At 43.3% G+C, this 21274-nt stretch overlaps 1 protein-coding gene across 7 annotated transcripts in view; it reads left to right on the top strand.

The window, feature by feature from the left end:
- Positions 1-303: 303 nt before the first annotated feature.
- ppfibp2a (PPFIA binding protein 2a) overlaps positions 304-21274 on the top strand; it is a 43514-nt gene continuing 22543 nt past the window's right edge. For 2 of the 7 annotated variants that reach the window (XM_080730513.1, XM_080730510.1), the window contains exons 1-6: positions 304-497; positions 4699-4955; positions 8631-8717; positions 13279-13392; positions 16589-16720; positions 19667-19759. In XM_080730513.1, the coding sequence (XP_080586639.1) occupies positions 422-497; positions 4699-4955; positions 8631-8717; positions 13279-13392; positions 16589-16720; positions 19667-19759 (759 nt within the window). In that variant the 5' untranslated portion in view covers positions 304-421. Of the gene's footprint in view, positions 498-1887; positions 1904-3157; positions 3505-4698; positions 4956-6094; positions 6376-8630; positions 8718-13278; positions 13393-14524; positions 14599-16588; positions 16721-19666; positions 19760-21274 lie in introns of those variants that run through there. The other 5 variants (XM_080730516.1, XM_080730514.1, XM_080730512.1 and 2 more) reach the window with 4 other exon arrangements.

The following is a 21274-nucleotide window of genomic DNA, read 5'->3' as shown; positions in this document are numbered from 1 at the left end:
TGCAATTACAATTTCTTTCTCTCATTGAGTGTTTATCTCTTGTATGCAAATGCTTAATCACTCTCGAAATGTTAAGTGCGAAGTTAATCACACTGGTATGAGGTCGATCCACAGCATGGACTTGTGATATTTACTTGACTTCTGGTGCACTCTATTGGCCGTAAAAAATATAGCACAGGTTATGGAAGGGGGGGAAAGGATTAATGACCGCATGACCATTGACATCTAATTTGGCAGAAGCACACAGCTGAACTCATATGATAGAGCTGTTGTTTACTGTGCTTAGTCATAGCCACGAGAGAAACGCGTTAACAGATGTGGCTATCAGTTAGGGTAATATAGTGAAGGTGCATTTTCTCCTGTTTTAGGCCCATTTTCTCTAACGTTTAATTAGTCTATTAAATCATAATAGAGCACACAGATGGATTCGTCCTCACATTCCTACCGCATGCAGGAGAGAGAGACTCTCACCAAGCAATTTAGAGCTGCTGCACAAGGTCATTAATCAAAAAGCATCATATGAAGTGTTAAAAAAAAGAAAATTACACAAAGAAAGATATAGAAAAAAGGATAGCTGAATATATTTCATATTTTTAATTAATTTAATTAATTAATATTATCGCCACATTATTCAAACATGTGTCTTCTTGAAGATTGCATTTGCTCACAATTTTCAGCACTTTGTATTATTACTTTTGTTCCATTTTGCAAAAACTCTCAAACATTACCCTCCGGTGCAAATATAGGTTAAGATTCATTTTACTTCCAGACAAACTGATTGATTGTTTGAATGACTTTTATTATAAGTCTGCATAGGAAAAGGTACAGTTTCATGACAGTACAGTTCACTGCATGGTCCAAGGTCAACTAAAAGGATAAACACCTCAAGAAAGCCTTTAGGCTTGTTTCAATTGGGGTCCTTTTTCAACTCCTATGGGGCTGTTAAGTCTGACATCATTGTGTAGGCAGAGGAGAACTTTTGGGGCCAAAAGGCCCCAGCACCCGTGAATCTTTTTACTATTTTTATTATTTACTAATTTGTCTTCTCTTTCTTGTTGACAGGAAAGTGGTAGAATTATACTTTAGTCGTTATTTTTGTCTCGAATCTGTTGAAATAGCAAGGGACACATATTGACAATAAATCTGCTTGGAGGTCTGACTACAAAATGATGTCACGGCTTAAAAGCCCCATAACATTGAATAACAAATGACACTAAACATAGGAAATGTAATATATATATTTTTTTTTTATTTTCTTCAGGTTGTAGACATAGGCCTATAGCGGACAAAGATTATTACTGGTTGATTTAAATCCTTATAACGTCATATTTAATGCAGCCAGACTGAATATTGCGTTCAGGAGAAGAGATAATAGATAATAGCTATACAACTGTGTCACATTACAGGATGTACAGTATCATGTAGCCTATGGTGTCAGGAATTTAATCTCAACAGAATAATGTGCTCTTCAAGTGACAGGTTATCTCTGTCCTAGGGACAGTGTTTCTGTCATCACAGGGCTTACAACTGAACCATATCTGTGTGCCATGGACGTATATCTACCTGGGGGGGTATTGTTACAGCCAAGCAATATTAAAGCTTGGTTGTACTGAATGTCAAGTGTCACACAAACCATGCATGACTGCTCAGGGCTTTCTGTTCCAAAGTCTGTGTGTTTAAAGAAGCTTTCCCTATCTTAACCGCTTGAACCATATACAGCGTCCCTATTCTGGAAATGTCATAATAGGCAAACATTCAGTAAAAGTGCAGTAGGCAAACATTCTGCCAAAATAACCGATTTGCTATCTCCACTGAAGTGATTTAGTGTAGAGGGAGGGAGCCTTGTGTAGACAATGACGGATTAAAGCACGGGAAAAGGGGACACATGCCAAGGGCCCTGGAGGTAAATGTAATTTTGAAAATGTAGTATGATTGTAAATTAATTGATTAAATCACATAACATACAGGAAGGAGTACGACATACCTGGGGGTAGGCAGATAACATCAATTTCTATACCACTATCAACATGCAGAAACGTGTGCTTAGCGGGTCGGCACACTGTAAACTGATTCATTGATTCACATACTGTAAGATCCATCAGACCTGATGGAATGAACATTCTAAAATGTGGAGCACACTCAACATTACAATGCTTCAGGACGGTATCTGCTTCCTGGCTGTCAGCAACTGACACAAAATGGCTAGGATAATAAATGAATGATGAATCTGAGTTGGAGCTTGTTGACTTGATAATTTATCTTCAAAGGCAGCCAGAAGAATGCCGGTGGTTAATGGGATATTTTCTATACCTGACCTACTGTAAGACTGTCCATCTGATGTGAAATTGTCACTGCAGCATTATTTGTTTGATTCCTAAATATAAAATCTAGAGAACAAATTATACTCAATTTATTTAGTTTGCCAAGTAGGCCTACATGATGTGCGTTTATGCCCCTCAAAGCAAATGTGTGTTTTTATTTTTATTTTTTTAAGAAATAGCGCGTACACACTTCGATGCCCCCATGAGGTGTTACAGTCAGCAGATTGGGTGTCCATGGCAAGTGCCCATGGGGCCGTGGTCATGTTAATCCATCCATGAGTATAAACCCCTGGGTGATTCCAGTCAATTAAGTACTCTATATAGGGTTTAAATGCAGCTTTTCTTATCTTAATCGAAGGAAACATTGCAAAACAGACAGCTCTGACGGTTGAAACTGTTCTGTCAACAGCTTTAACAGCCAGTTGTTCTTTTGGACTTTGTTTCGCAATGATAATCATTTTGAAGTGTGTCCTCTATCATCAACGTCAATCAATTTAAAAGAGAATTCACAGTATAATGTGACTTTTGTGGCCTTTGTGGACTGCAGCTGAGTGCATATTCCTTCTACATTAAAAGTGTTACTGATGTCATCAACACATATGTCTGTATATGTATTTGCAAAACAAACAAAACAGAAAAGTGGGTGGAGGGGTTTGAAGCAAAGGTAATGGGGGAAAAAAACAAAAAACAACTCTACATTTTAGTTTTGATCTCAAGTGGATAAGTGATGACAGTGGCTAAAGCTCTTGCCACAAAATGAAAGGAGAGTGTAAACCCAGCAACCACATCCAGAGAGGTTATTTACATGATGTCAGGACTAGTTGTCGTTGTCTTGCTGTGAAGGGATCTAAAAGACAGCAACCCAGACAGAAAGGGACAGTTAGTACGTATGTGCTGTATAGCTCATCAGAGGTGCAAGACTCTCTCTCTCTCTCTCTCTCTCTCTCTCTCTCTCTCTCTCTCTCTCTCTCTCTCTCTCTGTCTGTCTCTCTCTCTCTCTCTTCCTCCCTTCTCTTCTCTTTCTCCCTTCCATTCTTGATGCCTCTATCAGCCAAACTCTTTGGCTTCCAGTGAATGAGGAGGACCCAGTGGTGCTGTTTTATAGGGTAGTGTGTTACCATGGCATCAAATGCCAGCCACATGCTGGAGGCTGCCTTGGAGCAAATGGATGACATTATTGCTGGTAAGAGTTTCTGTTTCATTATCAAAACCTCAATGGAGCGCCCAGTTTGTAAATTGTTGGCCTCCATCAAAGCAGCAGTGCTCACAGGATTTGGGTCCGGAGAGCTTGGATTTATAGTAGACTGTCCAAGAATGCTGTTCAGGTGATTTAGCCTGTAACAGTCTGATTGATTACCTTGGATAACTGCCTTAGATCTATATCTAGAACCAACAGTACAGTTCAGTTTGTGTTTCTTTCTGTCCGACGAGAGACTGATTTAATTTGAATTGAATGACTGTGAAACAACAAGAGCAGGTTGACAGGGCACTTTGAACTTCTATGTTGTTTGTCACTTCCACTCGTGGCTTTCTACTTTTGCACTACCGTTGTTTTGTACTTTTGTACACTTTGTTTGCTGTTTTTCTCTCTAATTGTCTTGCTGCGTATGCTCTCCATTTCTCTACAGTGCCCCCCCCCCCCCTTGTTTTCTAGCAGAGGTGATACATTTGAGATAGTGCTGTTTGTTGCAACCACAGCAGTCATGCTGGGGTTTTAGTAAGGGGTCAGAAAACAAGGTTCTATTAATAGAGTTTACATTAGTTAGTCAACAGTCAGCACACTGCTTTCTAGGGACTAGACTAATATAAATAACATAACACAATGCCTGTGAACATAATGTTAAGTAGATAAGCCATAACAAAATAACAGCACACATTTGGATGCCTAGCAGAATGTCCACGTTGTTGTTGTTATTGTTGTTGTACAACCTTTGATGACTCTTCAATATGCATATTTGTACAAAAGCACTGTACAACCAACACACTTATAGTAAACTGAGCAATTTCAATTCTTAATTGTGGATTAGTTTATGGGCACAATAGCAGGTCATAGCCTAAAGTACATACATGCAAACAAAGTAGTGTTACAGTGAAATACTGCCCTCAAGAGGCTGTTTCAGGGGATAACTACATACACACAATATCAAGCAGATTACACTACACTAGGGGAATAACATGCAGTCCTCAAGATATTGGATGTCTGTTTAACCTGTTTTCTGACTTTTATGGCTCGCCTGCCTCAGGGTTGCTGAATGTATGAAGCATGGGAAACTTTGCAGTGTTGCTCTATTCTTCCAGGCACATAAACTACAGTGAGTTACTGTTGTTCGGCACTGATACAAAAACATAAAAATAAAATATCTCTTCCTTAATTCAGGCACCAAAGCAGCAGCTGAAGGATTCCTCTGTCCGCTGAGGGGAAGTCACCCAACCCCAGAGATCACCCCGTGGATTACCCCAAGCAGGCTCACCCTTCCCCTGCACCTTGACCCTGCCTTCAGGGTTCTGCAGCTGACCGAGGACCTCAGGGAAGCGCTGGAGGGTCAGGGTAATGTGTCCGAGCAGGAGTGTCTGAGGCAACAGGTCTCCAGTAACACTGCACAAGCCCTGCTGCTGTGGCTGGAAACCGGCAAGGTGAGTGCTGGTGGTGCACGCTGTTCTGCTTCATTGTGAGTGGATTGATTAGACACACTGACCAGGCCACCCATACAGAAGAATAAAGTGCATGGTTTATAGCAACAGCACAGACCTAATAACTCGCGAGCAGATGGTGTACTGTAAATCTCTGTGCAGTGGGCAAAATGTTCTAAGACATATAGCAGGGCTCTATAGGTACCATGATGATACACTATAGGTTGTATGCTGAGTCGCTGATCATAGGGGTGATAAACGAGTTGGTAGTCTTTTTGTTTACGGTCAAGTCTGTCTACAGGGCTTTTTCCCCCTGCACTCAGGAGCACGGAGTACGGGGTGGGATCTATGGCAAACGGCAGCAGTAATGAGTTCCAGAGCTCCTGTTAAGAGCACAAGTAGCAGTACCCCCTCTTTTCCTTTTCACATTCCGCCTTATTTCCTTTACCCTAAAACAGATCCCCCTGGAGCGCCACTCCGTCCACTTTCTTCAAAGGAAGAACTAAACAAAACAAAACAGCTCGTTTGTCCGAGAAACCCTCTTCGTCCTCTGATCTTCCCTTTCATCTCTTTGCTTTTATTTCAGAATTCATCCACTCTCTTATAGCTTCAGCTTTATACGTTGCTTCCTATTCGGGCTCCTCCACTGTTTTTCCTCCCCCTCTGCTCGCCTTCCTCTTGCTCTGGCCCCGTCCTGCTCTCTATACCACATCTGACAAGCATGTGGTGCAGAAAGTCCTCTCTCTTATGTGCCCCTTTAGAAAGCCCCCCCCCCCCCCACCCCCCCAAAAAAAAGCTACATGAGAGGTACTTCAGAGACAGAGAGGAAAAGGAGAGCGAGACAGAAACACGCAAACTCTTTTTTTAAGAGTTTTAAGAGGAGAAAGATAGAAGATAGACTGTAGAAATGGATGACAGATGACATGCAGCAAAAAATAGAAAAGTGACCAATTACGGGGACCAAAAAAGGGAGAGAGAGAGAGAGAGAGAGAGAGAATCAACGTGAGAAGGAGAAGAAAGGGAGAGAGTGAAGCCAGCTGGCATGGTTTGAGTTGTACGGCTCAACTCTAGTCTGATATTAAAGGCTGCCTCCTCTCAGCTTGCCCAGACTCCAAACCACACAGACCAAGGTCCTCTCTGCTCCCTCCCTCTCTCACTACTGAAAGAAGGAGAGACAGTGAAGGGAGACGAGTTGAATTCTGGAAGATTAAAAGTCTTCCTCCTTCAGAAGCATCACTCTGCCCAAGAGCTCCCACGGTGAAACTCGGTCGGTTTCTGTTTTCTCTCCGCGGTGCCTCATGCCACAGATACTGTCTTCTTGTATCTGAGGGGGGAAAAAAAGTGTTTATATATAGAGCTACAATGGGCCTACAACATGGAGTACGATATTGATTTCTATAAACACTTTTCCTGGCTTAGAAAGGTAAGAGGCTACCCACTTGCATGTCTCCAGTTGGTATCTGCATGCCACAACTGCACAATACAGGGTGGTGTTGTTGATGCCTTTTTGTCTGCTGTTGTGTTTACCTGTCGTCTGTCATCACAGTAGTTATGGGAGGAACACATGTTTTGTTTGTGAGGATGAGAGGTGTGTGTTGCACAACAATGCCGTTGCATCACACACAGACACACTCCTGCACCTAAACGTTGTTATTGAACTGTAAAGGTTATATTTTAAGGGATGTTGTTTACAGCAAGTCGAGGAGTTCAACAAATATTTGTGTTCACTTTGAAATAAAGTCACCAATACCATCCGTCTTTAATCTCTTATCTGGTTACATGTGGCAATTGTTTTCTTAGTTTAGACATCAAGAATGCTCTTATATACTGGAATGTCTTTCCTTGAAATTATTATCTTATGGTTTTTACTGAAAACTATAATAAACATTACTCTAATAGAGTTTCTAAATGTACCAAGAATGTTGTATTGAAGACAGATTTATAATGTTACAGATACAGTATGTAACATAGGTCATTGCTGTATTTCTTTTCCTATGACTGCAGGCAAAAAGCGACAACAACAAAGAAACAAACATGTACAGTACCTAGTACATTGGAGCCAGTTTTAATACGGCATGTGTGACTTAAAGCATTTTTGTGGTTAAGGCCCCAATTTACCTGCACATGTTGAAAAGTAAGATTCATGATAGGACAGGACCTCTTGGCAGGTCATAAGGTTACAGTATAAGAGATAGATACTGTAAATGGAGCTGCCTGTGAGCTGAGATCACTTCCTGCAACATGAAGTTACATAAGCATGGGATGCTATTGGTCTGATACAGGGGTTTTCAACTGGTGGTCTGTGGACCACTGGTGGTCCGTGAAGGTATAGCATGTGGTCCCTGACCAGACATTCAGTATTGTAAGAAAGCAAAAAAAAAAAAGGAAGAAAAAGAAATGAAAAGAAGAATATAGTTCTTCAAAAGTTTGAAGAAACGTGTTGGTTGGTAAAACTGTTTGGCATTTGTGCGATATGAGGGCAGTGGCAGTAAGACATGATCATTATCAGTGGTCATTTGAGGAGGCTTGTGCTTCAATTCGAGCTTAACTACACTCATTAAGACCCACATACTCTGTAAAGAGGGGTGGGTACATGTAGGACGTTTTGGATGATGTGGTCCCCAGGTTGATTCTTAGTCAGGATGGTGGTCCCTGGTTCAGGAAAATTGTGGACCAATCGGACAGGACAGATGACGTTCCATCTTGTTGCCATTAAGGAGACATTTTTAGCTTGGTCCTGGCTGCCTCCATCTGGATCTCATTCTTAGCCTGAGTTGAATCCACAAAGTGAGTGGTCTTATAGAATGGGCCTTTTGTATGCATATATTCATTTATCATCATGTGCACACTATCCTGAATCCCAAAGGCCGTTTTTTTTTAATGAATTAAAACACATGTTGATGTCGATTGACATTGATGCCCATGACTTTTAGGCATGCAGTGCATGCATCTATTTTCTATTTGTGTGGTGTTTAGTCCCAGTGTCATGAAGCATTTTACCTAATAGATGGCAGGGGGATCAGTTTTTAATTACTGTGAAGTACATTTATTCATATAGTGTAGTATATAAATTACAAGCAATGAATGATGCATTTTTGTAAGGGTTGACGTAGAGTGGCCTTGACTCTCTGTTAAAGGCTTAATGGCATTTTGAGTTCGGAGCAATTTGAGATGATCTGGTCACATACTTATTTTCCTTGGGCCTTGATGACTCTGAAATACATTTCACAGGAAGGCAGACCCAGGTTTTCACTTTTTCACAAAATAGTCAACACACAAATATATTGTGAATTTAAAGTGGGATTAGTCCCAGTAAACCTCTTACGAATTCCACATACACTGGTCGCTGGTACAATAGGTTATTTGATACTAATTGCGTGTGTGTGTGTGTGTGTGTGTGTGTGTGTGTGTGTGTGTGTGTGTGTGTGTGTGCGTGCGTGCGTGCGTGCGTGCGTGCGTGCGTGCGTGCGTGCGCGCGCGCGCGCGCACTGTATGCGCATATATGCATGCACACATACTACAGTATATGCATGCACGTGAGTGAATTCACGTGTGTGCCGAGCCTGTAACCTCATAGGTGAAAGCTGTTCAATGCAAATTTGACCCACTGGGCAACTGCTCTGCATCCACAATGTAAATGAACCTAACAGTAGCTATAACTGTTACACTCTACTGTAGGTACATGTGCATTCACCTGGGACCAGCGAGACCTACCAGGAGCGGTTATCACGATTAGAGGGAGACAAAGAGTCACTCGTTCTTCAGGTAAGATCACTTGCTCCTGTGGATGATAAAAAAATATATATATATATATATCGTCGTTGTCAGATGAAAACCTTGTATGTCCAAAACAGTTCGTTTTGCATTTATCATTTTAAAAATGATTTAAACTAGTGAAAACAGCCGATCTACAAGCACACAACGCCTCGCACCGCGAGGCGTTGTGTGCTTGTAGATCTGCTGTTTTCACTACTTTTGTGAGACGGCCTTGTATGATGAAGCAGGGCTTTGCTTTGCGAAAGAAAGAACATATTTGAAACTTGGAGACACAAGGTTTCTGCACGACACTGACGATATATATATTCTATTATTGATGTAAATGGAGATGACAATGGGGCTGTGAACTGTACACCTTTTTCTCTTGACCTGTTTTTGACTAAGATTTATGCAAGCTTTAAACAGGCTGTTGTAATGCAAATACCTCTTACCTAAAGAACGTATGGAGCCAGAACAGTCTCATAATTCACAAATGCGTACCTCCAGTTTTGTAATTTTTTAAATTTTGTGTTTCCACATTTTGAACTCACATGCCCAGATTTGAAACTCACAAGGTCAGATTCTTGTGTATTTTGTATCTGTGATTTGTATCTGTGTTTTGTATTTGTGTTTTGTATCTGTGATTTGTATTTGTGATTTGTATTTGTGTTTTGTATTTGTGATTTGTATCTGTGATTTGTATCTGTGATTTGTATTATTATTTGTTATTTGCATCTCTGATTTTCAAATCCACAAAATACAAATCCACAAAACACAAATCACAGATACAAATCACAGATACAAATCACAAATACAAAACACAGATACAAATCACAGATACAAATTACAAATACAAAACACAAATACAAATAACAAATACAAATCACAGATACAAAACACAAATACAAATCACAAATACAAAACACAGACACAAAACACAGACACAAAACACAGATACAAATCACAAATACAAAACACAAACACAAAACACAAATACAAATCACAAATACACATCATATAAATCCACAGATCATGCACGTCTGCTGTGAGGATTTTTTTTCCGCCACTAGGGGGAGCTGTTTTGCAGTGGATCTGTTTTACAGTGGATCTGTTTTGCAGTGACTTTATGAGACTCAGTCTGACGGTTGAGTGACAGGCCTCCCAGACCCAGTTGTTGCCATGTCTGCTTATTATAAGCGACTTTATTATTACCATTATTATTATTAATATTAATAGTAATTCTTCATCTCCAGAGGCGAGGGGCCGGCGGCCGACCGAGGGGCCTCTGGAGTCGGGGTCTGACCACCCGGGGACCCCCTGGAGCCCTGGGGACCCCCAGCGGACCCCCTGCTATCTAGTCCCATGTATTTAAAAAATGTTCGGCTCTACAATGGTTTCAATGGGAGGGCTGACATTTTTTTGGGGAAATCCGGGACTTAACCCGCACGGACACCCTCCAGGGGGCCCAGGGACCCCCGCAAAATTATAGCGCCGCCTAGCGGCGGCGCGCCGCCACTGCAGCACACATAAACTTCCATAACTCGGGCTAGGAGCGACCGTTCGAGACGGGACCGTTACCCACACGTCCGGCTCGGGTCCCCGGAGCCGGCCGTGCCACTGCGCCGCCTGGCGGCCGACGCCAAACAGGAAGTGCCTCTATATCTCATGAACCGTTTGTCGTACAGACGCGTGGGTGGCCTCATATTACTTGATTAGGAGTCCTTGACCTTAATTGGTGCAACAGGAAGTGCCCTTCGCCAAACAGGAAGTGCCTCTGTATCTCATGAACCGTTTGTCGTACAGACGCGTGGGTGGCCTCATATTACTTGATTAGGAGTCCTTGACCTTAATTGGTGCAACAGGAAGTGCCCTTCGCCAAACAGGAAGTGCCTCTGTATCTCATGAACCGTTTGTCGTACAGACGCGTGGGTGGCCTCATATTACTTGATTAGGAGTCCTTGACCTTAATTGGTGCAACAGTAATATGAGGCCACCCACGCGTCTGTACGACAAACGGTTCATGAGATATAGAGGCACTTCCTGTTTGGCGAAGGGCACTTCCTGTTGCACCAATTAAGGTCAAGGACTCCTAATCAATTCATATGACGCAACCCACGCGTCTGTACGGCAAACGGTTCATGAGATATAGAGGCACTTCCTGTTTGGCGAAGGGCACTTCCTGTTGCACCAATTAAGGTCAAGGACTCTTAATCAAGTCATATGATGCCACCCACGCGTCTGTACGACAAACGGTTCATGAGATATAGAGGCACTTCCTGTTTGGCGTCGGCCGCCAGGCGGCGCAGTGGCACGGCCGGCTCCGGGGACCCGAGCCGGACGTGTGGGTCCCAGTCCCGTCTCGAACGGTCGCTCCTAGCCCGAGTTATGGAAGTTTATGTGCGCTGCAGTGGCGGCGCGCCGCCGCTAGGCGGTGCTATAATTTTGCGGGGGTCCCTGGGCCCCCTGGAGGGTGTCCGTGCGGGTTAAGTCCCGGATTTCCCCAAAAAAATGTCGGCCCTCCCATTGAAACCATTGTAGAGCCGAACATTTTTTAAATACATGGGACTAGATAGCAGGGGGTCCGCTGGGGGTCCCCAGGGCTCCAGGGGGTCCCCGGGTGGTCAGACCCCGACTCCAGAGGCCCCTCGGTCGGCCGCCGGCCCCTCGCCTCTGGAGATGAAGAATTACTATTAATATTAATAATAATAATGGTAATAATAAAGTCGCTTATAATAAGCAGACATGGCAACAACTGGGTCTGGGAGGCCTGTCACTCAACCGTCAGACTGAGTCTCATAAAGTCACTGCAAAACAGATCCACTGTAAAACAGATCCACTGCAAAACAGCTCCCCCTAGTGGCGGGAAAAAAATCCTCACAGCAGACGTGCATGATCTGTGGATTTATATGATGTGTATTTGTGATTTGTATTTGTGTTTTGTGTTTGTGTTTTGTATTTGTGATTTGTATCTGTGTTTTGTGTCTGTGTTTTGTGTCTGTGTTTTGTATTTGTGATTTGTATTTGTGTTTTGTATCTGTGATTTGTATTTGTGATTTGTATTTGTGTTTTGTATTTGTAATTTGTATCTGTGATTTGTATCTGTGTTTTGTGTTTGTGTTTTGTATTTGTGATTGGTATCTGTGATTTGTATCTGTGATTTGTGTTTTGTGGATTTGTATTTTGTGGATTTGAATCACAGATAAAAATCAGAGATGCAAATAACAAATAATAATACAAATCACAGATACAAATCACAGATACAAATCACAAATACAAAACACAAATACAAATCACAAATACAAATCACAGATACAAAACACAAATACAAAACACAGATACAAATCACAGATACAAAATACACAAGAATCTGACCTTGTGAGTTTCAAATCTGGGCATGTGAGTTCAAAATGTGGAAACACAAAATTTCAAAAATTACAAAACTGGAGGTACGCATTTGTGAATTATGAGACTGTTCTGGCTCCATAAGAACGACTCTGCATCCATTCAGCTAAAGCTGAATTCTTTGCATCGGATATGAGGCGGCTCTAATAAAAGAGGACATATGACACCTCACTGGCCCCCCAGATGTCCCCACTGATTATAAACACTGCCCGTCTCACATAGCAGTTAGAGAGAAATAGTGTTTGTGCTTGTGTGTGTGCATGCACGTGTGTGTGTGTGTGAGTGCTTGTGTGTGTGTGCTTTGCAATGGATTTGGTTTTATTTGTCCATGCAGGTGAGTAAACAGTGATTAGGCTGCTTTTACACTGCTTCAGTACTAAACTGTTTGGTGTGTGTACATGTTTATCTATTTGTGTGTGTACACACGTGTGTGTGTGTGTGTGTGTGTGTGTGGGGTACATATGTGCAGCTCTCACAATTGCTTAACGAGAGCTTACCTTATACAGGTCCAGGCTGGTAGCCTACGCTACACAGTAGCACCTTGGTGTGTGTGTGAATGTGAGAGCAGGTGTTTTGTTTGCTTTCGGTGCCGGTCTCACCTACACACCAGCATTCCTACACTAAATCCCACCGAGTTGGCTGCTGGGGCCTTGCCTTTTTCATGCGATTGGCTGTAACGTGGCCTTATTAACTGTGGATTTACATCTAACCTGCGCACAGCACACTTGGCTTTTAGCATCCTAAGTACTGCACGTTCCCGCTTAAGGACAAAGGATCATTCATTACTCCTCTAAAGGGAAATGGTTGTTCTGTTTAATCTGGCAATGCGGAGGATATATCAGCAAAGGTGCGGGCGGCCAGCGGTGAAATGACTGGTAAAGAAAACAGCTCTTAATGATTTCAAGAGGGTTTGTTTGGGGTTGGTGCCAGTAAGCAGTGGGAACTGGGTATAAATGATAATGAAGATTAGGAGATATAAATAATGATTCTAGGTTTTTATATATCTGCATGCTACTACAGTAAATTACTTCTGCCTCATATTAACCCCCTCCCCCCAACACACACACACACACACACACACACACACACACACACACACACACACACACACACACACACACACACACACACACACACACACACACACACACACACACACACACTCTAGGTGGGTGTTCTGACGGACCAGGTGGAGGCTCAAGGGGTGAAGATTAGTGATCTGGAGAGTTGTCTGGAGGAACACCAGCTCAAACTCAACTCCACAGAGGAGATGCTACAGCAGGTACAGTATATGCCTTACAAACGTACAAAGTATCCGGACGAGTGCCTAACGCACTCAGGCAGTATCTGACGCATGTACGTAGCTCGAGAGAGGGCGAGATCATTTAGCGACCTACAACTGGGTTGCAACCTGGTCGGTAGTTCCAGTCGGTAGATTTAGCGACCCAGTCGGTAGATTTAGCAACCCAGTCGGTGATTTAGCAACCCAGTCGGTGATTTAGCGACCCAGTCGGTAGATTTAGTGACCCAGTCGGTAGATTTAGCGACCCAGTCGGTAGATTTAGCAACCCAGTCGGTGATTTAGCGACCCAGTCGGTAGATTTAGCAACCCAGTCGGTAGATTTAGCAACCCAGTCGGTGATTTAGCAACCCAGTCGGTAGATTTAGCAACCCAGTCGGTGATTTAGCAACCCAGTCGGTAGATTTAGCAACCCAGTCGGTGATTTAGCAACCCAGTCGGTAGATTTAGCGACCTGGTCGGTATTAGCGACCAGTCGGTAGATTTAGCAACCCAGTCGGTGATTTAGCAACCCAGTCGGTAGATTTAGCGACCCAGTCGGTAGATTTACTAACCCAGTCGGTAGATTTAGGGACCCAGTCAGTAGATTTAGCAACCCAGTCGGTAGATTTAGCGACCCAGTCGGTAGATTTAGCAACCCAGTCGGTGGATTTAGCGACCCAGTCGGTAGATTTAGCAACCCAGTCGGTAGATTTAGCGACCCAGTCGGTAGATTTAGCAACCCAGTCGGTGGATTTAGCGACCCAGTCGGTGAAAACTACCGACCAGGTTGCAACCCAGTTGTAGGTCGCTAAATGATCTCGCTCCTACTGCGTAGCTCAGAGAGGAAATATTGAGGTACACTGGCAGTGGTGGCAGTCCAGGGGATTTTTTTCCCCCTTTTTCTTTTACCAGTATTGTTGTTCTATTAAATAGAATGCTCACCAATCTTTTATGTACATTAATGGACCCTTGTATATCTTTAACTCTTGAGCGTGTAAGATTTCACACCCTGAAGACTTAAAATATTGTTAAACATCTGCATTAGCCTACTCAATTTACAAGAAGTCTACACAATTAGAGAATTATATTTATTTTATTTTCACTGCCTGGTATTTCTCCTATGGTACCACAGCAATACAGCATGGAATAGAGGGTATGCGCATGCATGAAGTGAATGGCAAATCGAGTGGCAAAGTGAGTGGCAAAGTGAGTTTAATGTTTTTTTTAACGTTGTTTAATGCAATCAGGTAGGAATTTTCTGTTTTGATGTATGAGCTGTCAAGGCCAGAAAGTAGTTTTTTGCCTCTCAGTAGGCGTTCCCGCATAACTTCCGGGTATGATGATGATGTCACGCGCATACCCTCTATGGAGGGGACAAAATCTTCTTCAAAACAAAATCTTATAAGTTGGGGCTCTGAGAGGCTAAATCTCATCAAATGGTGCTCCATGGCCCAAATGCCCAATAAATAATGAACCTTGATGTGAAAAAGGTTCAAACCACTGGTCTCAGGGAAAGCTCTGCTCATAGACTGCAGCTCAGGAGGAGTCCCGCTCCCCAGGAGGAGTCTAGCTCCTCAGGAGGACATTCCTCGCTGGGATTCCATCGTGACTGGCTTTATATCACTGTGACAACCGGCATATTTAGGATGCTGGGTTCCTTTCCAGGGCGGAGTCTCAGCGAGTGCACGCCAGGTCTGCTGTGGTCTGTCTGTCTTTCTGTCTGGGCAGGTGAGCCTGAGGGATCGCGTCCACGCCCATAACCTCTAACTACCCGGCTAGGGCCAGACAGACATGTGTGTGTGAGTGGGAGTGTGAGTGTGAGTGAGAGAGAGAGAGAGGGGGGGGGGGGGGGGTGGAGAGAGAGAGACTGAGGGAGGGAAGGAGGGAGGGAGAGTCAGACAGACAGAATGAGACAGACTCAGTACTGGAAGGATGAAAAGAGAGGAAGCTAAACAGAGGATACAAAAAAGGAACCAAGGAAGAGAGGGAGGGCAGTGAAAGGAGGAGAGAAGGGATGTGAGAAAGAGAGGAAACTGCAGGAGTTGAGGTGCACATCTTTCAGTTCCGTGTGGCAGAGTTCAGAGGGAAATGGACCCGTGACTACGAAACTTAACAGTAAAACCTGTTGCCTCCGGGAATGAAACAGACTCACTTTTCCTTGAAGAGGAGCAAACTGTCGTGGTAGGACGAACCAGATTAGACCACAAATACCTTTTCATCCTATCCTTGTCATATTTCCATTCCATAAAATACTGTATTTCAGCTGCTCTGAATATCCTTTTTCTGCCTGGACTGGCCTTAAAGAATAGAAAATCCTTTTAAACCATCTGAGTTCATGAGGACTAGTAAATGTGGAGTGTCTAATTCTACAGCATGTGCAGTTGCTGTGTTGAAGGGCAGTCAGGCTTTGGTTCCTGGAGACGTGGTCATTATGAGGCTTTTGGACCCACGCCGTAACTCTCTTCCTAGTGACAAAGCTCTAATATTTTCCATGTGCACCCTAGAAGAAGCCCAGAAACTTTCCTTTAAAAAACACTCCGAAACAACCGCAGTTTTAAATGGACGTATATGCAAGTGAACTGGTTTTTGACGCTACGGATGCCACGCGTTCCCGGATCTCAAGTGTTTTAGCACCTGCCAGACGTCAGGCAAATTAGTAATGCATGCAGTCCGTGCACAGTCTGGCTGGACTGTCTAAGGCTCTAAGCTGACAAGCTGAAGCGAAGAGGGGAAAATATCTGCTAACTGTACGTGGACCACTAGGGTCTCTTTGCAGCTGATCTGATAGACAGTAATACACATCCATAGGAAAATGCACCTGTGGAGGCTGCTGTCTACTGTTCTTCGTATGTGTGTTGAATGCAGGTTTTTGCTGCTTCTTCATTCATGTATTTTACTCAGTTTACTCTCTCTCTCTCTCTCTCTCTCTCTAGCGGTGAAATAGGCATTATAAATAGTGATCATGGGCTATATGTATATTTAGCCACTCAAACAGCTTCTGAAACCAGCGGGTTTGTCTGAGGGGGCTGTGTGTGTGTGTGTGTGTGTGTGTGTGTGTGCGTGCGTGTGCGCGCGTGTGTGCGTGTGTGTGTGTGTGTGTGTGCGCGTGTGTGTGTGTGTGTGTGTGTGTATGTGTGTTTTACATGAATATCTATTTGTGGTGTGTCACGTTGTTTGTATATACTGTTGACAACAGGAGTTCCTAAACAGAACGTCACTTGAGAGTCAGAAGCTGGGTCTGATGGGGGAGGTGTCCTACCTAAAACTGAAAGTGGCAGACATGGAGGAGAAGCAGGGCCATGGGGCAGAGCGGCAGCACAAAGCTGAGGTAAGGATCACCATAGAAAAGAATACAATGACATAATATTGAATAGTCTTTGTGAAAGTTTGCCGTACAGACAATTGATTGTGTTCTCCAGAGTTTAGAGCAAATACCTGGTGAATAATAGTCACAACAAAGGGTTTTGATTTAGAAGCGGTTGAAGTAGGCAAGGTTTATGAGGTTGTTTGAGTGGAGCACTCTCATCACCGAAAGAGCTGAAGTCTGAAGTGTTCTTATTTGGAAAAATGCATTGATGTTGCTTTGAAGAGTGAGAGGTTTGCAAGGGTGACTTTAACACGGCACTCTTTAATGTGAGAGGGTCGCCGTCACATGATTACACTGCTTCTTTGAAGACTTAATTTTTTAATGAAGGAATTTGTTCAGCCTTGACTCTGTGGGGTTGTTTTGCTTTGTTCAGCTGCTCTCTGATGGCTGTCTTCAATGAGCCATGCTTTTACCAGGAGGGATGAGAGTGCGTTGCGTTCTCATGTTGTGGTGAACCCAACCTGGGGTCCGCTGCTGAATTTATGACAGAATCCATAAACACACACGTGGAAGTGCGGAGAGAAACATTTACCATGCCCTCCACTACAGTCTTCCTGGACTATAGGAAACTAGTCTCCAAGGAGGTTTAGCTTAGTACTGTTTTGTTTTTTCGACCTGAGTCGTGTATTTGCTCAAGGCCAATGTGTCGAGTTACCATGCTTCCAGTGGGATACAGTGACCACATGAAGTGGGCAGAGCGAAAGACAGCACCGCCACTAGACAGGATACATGTAATGTATGTAGTTACAGTCAAAATATCGCTGGTCAAAGGGCCTTTGTGTCCTCAGGCCGGGCACTGGCAGTGCAGAGCTGGTGTGATGGATGACAGGCTAAATGTGAGATTGTGTAGGCCTCAGCCCAGGGCTTACAGTTTCACTCTCACTTCCTTCGTGATGGTCAAAGAATGACTGTGCCATTATATGAAAACTGGAGGTGAGATGTTCGGGAAGTGTTTTTAGGGGTTTGCAAGTGAAGGACCCCTACCTACAAATGGGAAACATTGATTCAATACAGAAACATTTGACTTTTCCAAGTGGAAACAGCTACCTTTGAATACCTTTCTGTTTGTCTCTTAAGGCTATATGCTTTGCTGACAAAATAGTGCTTTTTCTACCGGCAAAGAAATTGTTATCGAGTGACACGTCGCATGACACTTTGTCACCGATGGATGAATAAGGGTTTATCTCAAAGAATGTAGATGTAGCAATGGTGTGCTTTCTGCTTTCACCATGGGCACAAACTCTGCTTTCCCTATGACAGCTGCTTGGACTTAAAAAGAATGACAGAAATCTACTTTGAATATTATACTGGCATGCCACGTGTTGCTTCTAACGACACATTCTCTCTCTCTCTCTTTCTTTCTCTCTCTCTCTCTGACACACACACACACACACACACACACACACACACACACACACACACACACACACACACACACACACACACACACACACACACACACACACACACACACACACTAAAAGCTTCCTCACGTTGGTGCCACTAAGCCAGTATCAGTTAAATTTAGCAGTGGGGGCAGTCTGTATCATCTGTCATATCCGCTCATTCCAGGCCCTCTACTGGACACCATGTGAGACTTCCTCTGGTCACAGTCCATACATAACTCCACTGCTGTTTACACTCTTTCTATGGGGACACAAACACTGCTTGCCTCTAAAAGATGGCAGCTCTATTCTCCTCTGTGCTGTAGCTGCTTAGCGGTGCCAACTGCAATTACAGTATTGATATATTTACCATGTGTGAGTTCTTAGAATACCGCCTTGTTTCAAGTCGTGTCTATAAAAAACGTGTGGTTTGGTGAAGTGAAAATGGGGTTCAGGGCCATTCCAGTGAGTATTTACCCAGTCCAAATGATGTTTAGCTGGTCCATGGTGTACCGTATCTGCGCATAAGATCAGCCAGAGATCTGTGTTTCTCATACTGGCTCCACTTCACTTCTTGTGTATTCATAGTGCGAAATCTGTCCACTGTTGAATGATTTAAAATGTCCAGACAATATCCAGACATGAGCTCAGAGGTAAAGAATATATGAGGGGCCATCACTAACAATAATATACAGTTCCCTCTGGAGAGAAACACTCACAAACACTCACAGAAACGCTTGTATCCTTTCTCTTTTTAAACCTCTCGCTCTCTCACTTCCCTTTCTCCTTCACTGCATCTGTCAGAGTGTAGTGAATTTCATTAGCCAGCTCCAGGAGCAGATGTGTAGGTTTCAGGAGGAAATCAATAACAAGATCCAGGAGAAAAAGACCTTGGAGAACCAGGCTGACAGCAGCCTACACGAGGCCTGCTATCCTGGGTCCACGGAGGGCCCGAGTTCAAGCCTGGGGCTCGACTGTGACGGCACCCCAGAGGAGGTGTGCGACAGCAGGCTGGACGAGTCTCCGTGCGAGTCTGATGGGAGCCAGAGCCTGGAAGAGAGTAGCTCAGATGCAGAGGATCAGTGCCACTGTGGAGCAGAACGTGTAGGCCGGGCGTGTCTGCATGACCTCTGACTTGCAGCATGGTTTCCCCCTTGTTTTACCGCTTGTAATCCCAAGAGACACACTCACCATGTACTTACAAAGCCCCTTCACCCACAGAAATGGTCACTGTGACCACGTATCCTAACAAAAGCCCACAGAAACACAAACAAGGTTGTCTGAGAGAGAGAAAAAAATACTGTAAATGATCATTTTAATCAACAATGCTGTGGTTTGGTATCACGTCTTAGAAATGGTTGTCAGTGGTGTGATATGAATGTGCTTATTCAACTAACACAACTATTTGCAACGCACATTGCAGAACTGAATATATTTACCTGATGTTGCTGTGAGTGTCAACATTTCCTAACAGTGTGCATAAAATTGACCGAGATTTGACACACACACTTTATGCTTCCAGGGCTTATTCAAGGAGCTCAGAATTCTGAAGGACAAAGTGGAACACCTTGAGGATCAGAAGCTGCTGTACGAGAGGAAACTCAAGGCAACGAAGGTAAAATAAAATCTGGGTAGGCGACGGCGTAGTGTCTAGACTTTAAAGCACACACTCTAAATGCCCAGATTCCAAAGCAAACTGTCCAATCATGCACAATTTTCCTATGCACTGTCCAATCCCATGACCCTGCCAGTTTAGATGAGTCATTCTTGCTTCCACATACAGTTCACAAGAACACCTCTATTTTCGTAAGAAATCTGAGAATAATTTTCTCAATAGAAATAGATATAATGAACACCTTTCCGGTCATGGCTGTCCTCTGTAACCTGCTCTGTGTATCCCTTGGCATGGGCCCTTGGCATTTCCTCTTCGACTTTCTCTCTTTTTCTTCATTTCGCTCCTTCAACCTTTCCCCTCTTTAGCCTTCTGTTCATACCGTTTGTCTCTCTTAATTATGCTCTCATGCTTAATTTATACGCCATTGCATAACAGTGCACCGTAAATAGCACATGCGACGTGTTGCAAGCTTTTAGATTGTCTCTTTTGCAGCACGCCACACCGTTGCTAGCCGAAGTATAAATCAGGCTTAATCTTTCCTTTAGAGTCTGTTTTTCTCTTTGTCTTTTTTCCCCTAAATATATCTATTTCTGTCTCTCTCCATGTCTACCACAGTCCAGCTTTCTGGCCTGAGGTTGACTGTAGAGCAGATTGTGAAAGAGAAACGGCAGTGAGTGGGAGGCCCACTGTCAGAACCAACAGGTGCTAATGTTGTACAGTACCTGCCAACTATTCATTCAAACCCCTGGACATTTCATTTTAACAGCCACATCTCTCAATGTGCTCTCTTTCGATTCCATCTGCTTACAGCCAACCACATACCTGGGTCTGGTGCATGCCCTCTGGTTAACCCTCATTTACACCATGTTGAGTTTAATGGACACTGTAATGGATTTCTTAATGAAAGAAAACGCCAGAATTATGTATAAATCTCATTGCATGCAGGTACCCTCACATCTATTGTTTTTATAGCATTCGTATGAGCGTGCAAGTGTGTGCGTGCGTGCGTCCATTACTAGACATAATATTAAATAGGATATACTGTACCGTAGTATTATAACATGCCAAAAGTGTTTAATGAGAATTATAAACAGAGGTTGGAGTTAAGTGCAAAACAGCCATAGACAACACACTGGCATATAGATCAGCTTCAACTTAACTTTATTGCCATCTGTTTTTTTGCACTATTCTGTAGCTACTTATACATTTTAACCTCAGGCAGAGCTGGTCTAATAAATGGCCCTCTAAAATTCAGATAAGTTATAAATCCAAAGCTATGTTGTGGTTCTTTTATATATATATATGCCCTGTAAAGCATGCCTCTAATTGTGGAAAATAGAGAATTGAAAGTTCTTTCAACTAACGGCATGTGTTTTCGTCTCAATTACCCTGCGTGCAAGGCAAGCTTATGCAAGTGCTTTGTGAAAGAACATGGCAGTGTGTGAATGTGCCTAGGCTGTAATCCACAGAGTATTTCTATGTTTATAATCAGCATTTGGCCATGAACGTATGTTT

The sequence above is a fragment of the Nannobrachium achirus genome, assembly GCF_963921795.1.
Source record: "Nannobrachium achirus genome assembly, chromosome: 7".
Lineage (NCBI taxonomy): Eukaryota > Metazoa > Chordata > Actinopteri > Myctophiformes > Myctophidae > Nannobrachium > Nannobrachium achirus.
This window is presented reverse-complemented; position numbering and strand designations above follow the sequence as displayed.